Source organism: Eurypyga helias, unplaced genomic scaffold (genome assembly GCF_000690775.1).
Source record: "Eurypyga helias isolate BGI_N326 unplaced genomic scaffold, ASM69077v1 scaffold28760, whole genome shotgun sequence".
NCBI classification, from domain to species: domain Eukaryota; kingdom Metazoa; phylum Chordata; class Aves; order Eurypygiformes; family Eurypygidae; genus Eurypyga; species Eurypyga helias.
Genome location: NW_010225473.1, coordinates 1,963 through 8,491, shown reverse-complemented (window position 1 = coordinate 8,491; position 6,529 = coordinate 1,963). Strand labels below are relative to the sequence as shown.

At 56.9% G+C, this 6,529-nt stretch overlaps 1 protein-coding gene across 1 annotated transcript in view; it reads right to left on the bottom strand.

The window, feature by feature from the left end:
- The window catches only part of POPDC2 (popeye domain containing 2), a 6,494-nt gene extending 207 nt beyond the window's left edge, over positions 1 to 6,287 (bottom strand). The window contains exons 1-3 of the mRNA XM_010149547.1: positions 5,797 to 6,287; positions 3,357 to 3,465; positions 3 to 189 (exon numbers count right to left, since the gene is read on the bottom strand). Coding sequence (XP_010147849.1) covers positions 3 to 189; positions 3,357 to 3,465; positions 5,797 to 6,287 — 787 coding nt within the window. The remainder of the gene's footprint in view (positions 1 to 2; positions 190 to 3,356; positions 3,466 to 5,796) is intronic.
- Positions 6,288 to 6,529: the final 242 nt, after the last annotated feature.

Genomic DNA, 6,529 nt, shown 5'->3' with positions numbered 1-6,529 from the left:
GCGGATGTCGAAGCGAAGGCCAAACTTGGCGAAGAGCTTCTCATTGAGGGAGTAGAGCTTCTCCGAGATGTCGTAGCCCAGGTGGGAGGAGAAGAGTCGGGCAATGTAGCGGTCCTTCCTCAGGAGGAGATACAGCTTCTTCCTCGGCCAGGTGACGAAGCTGCAGTCGGTCTCAGCTGTCAGTGTGACCTGTGGGACAGAGAAGGAGCGGAGGAAGCCCCACCGCTTGGGCAGGGGTCACCTTGGGGCTACATGCTTCCCTCCAGTGAAGGCCCCCAGGCCCTTTGACACCTGCTCTCCTTGGAGACTGGGGCTGGAGAAGCCAGGTTGTCCCACAAGAATGATCAGATAAATCCTTACCCGCCTGTTTCCTCTCCTCAGGGAGACGGAGAGCAGGTTTTCCCATGCAATCAGTGCTATGCCCCTGCTTAGCTAGCCCTGTGGCTGGCTACCTCGCACCCTCCCGCTGCCAGATGATGCTCCCTGTTGAAACCCGAGTGTTGCAGCTGAAATGAACGGGGCAGCATGGTCGGCCTCATCCCTTACAGGAAAGTTTCGGAAGGGAGCGTTCCTGCACTCCCAGCCAGCCCAAGTCGCCAGCGGGTAGCCCTGCGGCAGGCTGCTGGCCCGTCCTGCTGCTGGGTCGCAAAATCCCTGCTCTGAGAAAGCCCTGGGTGCGGGAAGATCCGCCTGGGAAGGCTTCCCGGGTCATCTGGAGCCAGAGGGACAACCTGTCTCAGCAGCTCTGCTGGGTGTTGCAGGGCGGAACGTCCTTCAAACAGCTTGAAGGACATGGGGCACAGCTCAGCGGGAGAGGAAATAAAAGGGTGTTTGTGCTTAGGGAGGGAACTCACTCGAGGTTTTATTGGCCGGATTTTAGAGAACATGTCTCTGTCTGGGTTTTGCCAATGGGAATAGAGTCATTTTTCCCTCTAGCTGTAAGGCCAGTCTAATAATAAGAAAAAACATCATACAGTACATGAGTATATATTGTAATATATAGTAATAATAATGAAAGGTGAGAAACAGGGTCAAACCACCTTGGGCCAAAGAAGAACATCCAAGTGTAATGGAGATACTGGCATGTGAACAAGTGCCAGAGCCAAAATATCCCGGGGGCTCCCTTTCAGTCACTATCCAGGGGTCTCCTTGGCCAGCCACCATGGCAGAGGGCCACTGGGAAGCTGAACACGGCTTGGCTGCATGTGTGTGTCCTTGGGTTTGATATTTAATGCCACTGCCGTGCAAGCAGCTGCCTTACGAAAGAAACAGAGGAGAGAAAACCGGAGAACTTTCTCAGGCCGAGGCGAGCGAGAGGAAGGGTCGCATGGAAATTGAAATTACCGTAATCTCCTTTTCCTAACCAACTTCTGGCCCAGCAATCAAAACTCTCTGCTTCTTGTGAGATGTAGTAAGAAAACCTGCCTCCTAAGCAGGGCAGCAGGATGGATTTCACCGACGAATCTGCCCAGCACAAGTGCTCCGGCATCGGCAAAGCCCATAATTCAGCCTCCCTGGGGGACAGCGCCAGCCCTGGCACCCACCTCCTTCAGGCACTGGGATCCAGCAGTTGTGTGGACAGAAGACACAGCCAAAGCAAGCAGCTTCTCCCTGTGGAGCGAGTCAGGCTCCTGCCATCCTCCGGTGAGCTCAGGACTGAAACTGCTCAATCCAGGGAGCTGCCGGGAGAACTTGGGCAAGAGAAACCTTCCGTGCCCTCCGCCAGTGAAGTCCCAGGGCAGAACGTGCGATTTTTTAAACCAGATGATTGTGATGCTGGGAATAAGGTTGAGATGTGCCGCTGTTTTAGTAACTGCTCAGGGCAGAGGGACTGGCGGGTGAGACGGCTGCCAGAAGCAGCACGTCCCCTGGGCTAAGCACAGCCACCAAGAGTGATGCCCTGCCAGGAACGTGGGCTGGTCAAGCCTCGCCTGCAGCACAGGCTGCTGCTTCTCCGTGCTCCTCGGGAAGCAGACGTGGGGTGTAGGCACTTCCAGCGCACGGCTGCAGCCTCTCCCCACCTCCCATCCCTGTGCCAGGCACAGCCGCCTCCCTGGCCAACTCTATCTCGCAGGACAGGAGAGGGGCCAAGAGCATGGCGCTGGCGGGGCCGGCACCAGCTTCTCCGGAGCTGTCTCACACCCCACAGATAAAGACACTCAGGAACATTCAGTTCCACGGATGTCTCTGCCGGCTGCAGGCCATCCAGGCAGCTGTTTCCCACCAGGACCACGGGGCAGCCTCTGCTCGACTCCTGCACAGACACAACCTGGGAGCTGGCAGCTGCTGCCGGACTGAAGCCCTGTGAGACACCCCAGCCTGGCTGTTGTTGCTCTCTCCACCCCACACGTCTTGGCCCAACGTCCCTCTCTCTGCTCGCGAGCTGTAGCCCTGGTGCCACAGTCACACGGTCAGCCACCTCCTGCCACCGTTCCTCTTGCCAGACCGTGACCACTGGCAACGGCAGAGCTTTCAGGAGCAACTGCTATGACCCTTTCACCCGTGGGCCAAATTCAGAGCCGAGGAAAGCAGATTCGGAGAGCTGCCCTGGTTTAACCAAGTCTGGTCGTGGCTGCCCTCATGAGAAAGCATCATCATTCCCTCCTAACTGTCCCACGCTCCCAAGGGATTAGCAAAATCCCTTCTCATGTGTCCTAACTGACATATTCTAGACTGACATCCCAACAGGGATCAGCCTGTCCTGGGATGTGAGTTAAAGGCAGAGAGATGTGGGCTTAAGTAATCTCCTCCAGAAGGAAAGCCAACAAATACTGTGGTGTTGACAGCAAGAGCAAAATCCTTCCAGTCCCTGAGAAGAAGAATTGGTCTGGCCCCTCAGCAAGGGATTCTTCTGCTTGGAAAGAACCATATTCGGGTGCGAATCATCCTTTCTGCTTCCCCACTCCAAACACATCGCCATCAGAAACTTCCGTGAGGAGCGGGGTATTTATGGCTTTACATCATCGTCACGTATCGCCGCGGCTGCCATCCTGATGCCGGAATGAGGCGCCCCGCTAGCAGCGTGCTGGGCAGAGGCAGCGAGAGAGGTACCAGGGAGCACTGTAGGGGAATTGAGCCAGCAATCCGATACCTGTCTCCGTGCTAAACTGGAAGAGGCACCGCTCCACCCTCCCTGCTCTCAGCTGAGAGCAGGAGCACGCACTGAGGTCTTTGGAGGAAGGTAGGAAAAAAGACAAGACAGCCGATCGCACCATCCGGTGTTGGCTAACCCACGGGAGGAAAGCATTCCCAGTTGGGTTTGAGTGGCGTTAACGAGCCCCCTCCGCCCCCTTCTCAGGCACGCAGCAAAGCAGCGGCGAAGGAGGCTGGGCTGCTGCGGGGCTGCGCGGGGTTACCTGGAAAGTTCCTTCCTCCGAGGGTCGCAGCGACTCCCATTCTGGAGAGTCCAGGAACTGGTACGGAAAGACGTAGTGAAGGAATTGGCCGTCCTGGCTCACTCGGACCCTGTGGAGAGGAAAGGTGAGGCACACAAGGCGTAGGCTACGCAGCAGGCGTCACACGAACCTGGTCAGCTCACACAGCGTGCAGGCAGCCGGTGCCACCAGGGAGGGAAGGACTTCTCCCCACCTCACATATGCCTCCTACTCCCGCTGGGACAGCTGCAAAAGCCCCAGACTCTGGGGCTGTCCCTCCTTTCTCTGTGGGAAATTATATTTTCCGCCACTTCTTCACATTCCATCTGTTTTCTGTTTCTGATTCCACAGCCAGCCCTCATAGGTGCAGCGCTTGGCCCTACACCAGGACTTCTCAGCCCCCAAGACTGCTGCTGCTTTCCAGGTACTCCTAAGCCAGACTGCGGCTCTTTGTACTTCCTTTTCGTCCTGTCCTCAGACTTGGCTGAGGACATTCCCTGCCTTGACGCTGGGACGCCGTCACACCCCTAACACCCCAAAATCCCACTGGCCATCTTTCCTGACATACCACGCAGCGAGCTCATGGTTTGCTGCATGCTACCATTCCATCTCTCTTGGCCTCTGTGCCTTCCAAGTATCCCTTTCCCCTTCTTCTGCTACAATTGCCTACAGATGTCAAGGTCAAACTTGCACCCAGCTGGGCTGTGGGAGCAGGAAAGGAGAGCTGCACAGGCCTGGGGCAATGTCAGGGCACTCTGAAGCTCTGCTCGTAGCCCTGCACCACCAGATCTGGGGCTCTCGCCTCCCTGTCACCGCATTCCCCTGCTCTGTGGTGCACGGAGGCAACTCTCACACTCAGGAGTTCGAAGCCTCGGGGCGCTGTCGACCTGCAGTCAGCTGGGAGCGCTGCCGGGAGGGGTGAGGGATCGCACAGCAGGTTTCCTGATGCAGGCACATTCACCCTGTGTCTTTTCAGAGGGAGCACCGTAGCAGTAGCAATGCTCTGCTGGGTCAGCAAGGCCCTCGCAAGGCAACAGAGTGGGTACCAGGACATGCACATCTCCATCTCCACATCCTACGCCAGCCGGGATGCGTAGTCACCCCTGCAAAAGGGAGCACAACCAGCAGCCCGCCAGCGCTAGCTTACTGCAGGCTGCGGCGCTGTCACGCCCAAAGCAGCTGCAGACTATCCAGGGCACGGCAAGACAGCACAGGCTCTTCCCCGCTGACGTTATGCACGGACATGGCAAACTTCAGAGCAAGCTGCTCCGCACAGACGTTTGGGAAGGGGAAAGGCACCTGATGGAAACACATGCACCCCATTTCCTCCCAGTGCTTTCCCATTCAGCACTGGTCAGTGGTCCCAGGATGCTCTTACCACATCCTAGAAAAGGAACAAACACTGAAAAAGGAAGGACAGCCTTTCTTCTTTACACACCCCCACCAGAGAGGATGGACCACGATGGTGATGCTGGGTTTGTCTTCCCAAAGGAAAACCCTTGTGAGACACACCTACAGCTCAGCACTGCTCCCGTTTATGGATCTCCTCCCTTCCCACTCTCACTTGACATCAGTGCCAAGTGCCTGGCAGCAGCTGGGAAGCCAATATCGTTACTCTCTGCCTGGCGTTTGGGTTTTGCAAACTGTTGAGGGATATCCGTGGAGCCACGCCACAGGATCGCAGGTGAACAAATGCCAGCACCTCACCAGCACAGTTCACTCGATCATCAAATCCCCAGGAAACGAATAGCGAACGTGCATGGCTTCCCAGGCAATCAGCCCGACCACCTAGAGGTCCCCGAGGTGCTCCTTGGTGCTCCGGAAGAAGGAACATCACAAATGCGTGAGAGCACGGGGAAAGAGAGGGGCCTGATGAGGCGGGATCCAACAGAGCAGAGCTCGCTCCTTCTTGATGCCACGACCCTCAGTGTGAAAAACAACTGAGCCTTGAAGGTTGAGGGCTTGGGAACGGGGCTGGAAGCCCTCCCTGAACACTGCTGGCCACGGGAGAGGTGAACCGAGGAATCCCACTCCGCGCGCGTCACGGAGGTCTGTCGGGCACCCCCAGCGACAACAGGTCCAGAGACAGGTCCTCGCCTTCCTGCCTTGAGACGCACCCTCTCACAGCCACTCTGCTCCCGTGGGAACTACGGCCGCTTTAAACCTCAGAGAAAGAGCTAAGGGTTCCCCAACAGTACAACGCCGAGCGCCGCACGCTGATGGGATTCTGCCAACCGCCCCTTGAAATATTTTAAAAACCTAAAGAAAACAAAAACAATCCCTAAAAGCAAATTACACAGACACGCCCCCAGCAAACAGATGCATATCTCAAAGCTCTTTCAGAGGAAGGAAACTTTCTACAGGGGGGAAAATACAACAGCGAACCGCTGTCAGACTTGGTGCGAAACGGGAGAGCCTTTACCTGCCAGACAGCAACAGCGAGAGGCGGTCGATGGGCGTCTTGCCCTCCACCGCGTAATTCTGGTCTCTGACCAGCGACTGGACTTGCTCTTCGCAGCACTTCACGATTTCTTTGTAGACTTCCAGAGGCACCTGCAAGGGCAGGTACATGGTCTTGTAGAGGAGGTCGAACTCTGCCGGGATGGTGTTTCTGCGGAGCCGGTAAGCCAGGTGAGCCAGCTGGAGCAAGCAGGCGAGGACGAGCAGCATGTTCCAGGCGAAGACGTCCAGCCCGCAGGCGCTCAGCCAGCCCCACAGAGCATAGCAGAAGTATCCTGGGGCCAGGAGGCCAAAGATATAGAGGGACCCAAAGATGCCACTTCCCCCCATGTAACCCAGGAGGACGATGCAGCTGGCCAGCTGGTAGGCTGCTCCCTCCATAATCTCCTTCCAGGCATCGCACACCGGAGGCTGGAGAACAGCCTGGTCCCAAGAGAGGCCGCTTGCGCTCATCCTTCCCCACTCCCCACCCTCCCACGCTCAAAACGAATTGTCATACACAAAGGGTGCCGCAGAGGTCTGAAACCAGAGCTGCTGGTGAGCCGTTCCTCCTCCTCTTCCTCCTCTCCAGCGCCTCAGAGCAACATGTTGAAGTGCCGCCGGATGTTTTTGCACCTGAAAAAAAACCCTCCCAGCGGGCTCGTTTCTCCTCTTCGCGGCTCACAAACTGGCGGCCGGCCCCCTCCTTAGCCTCA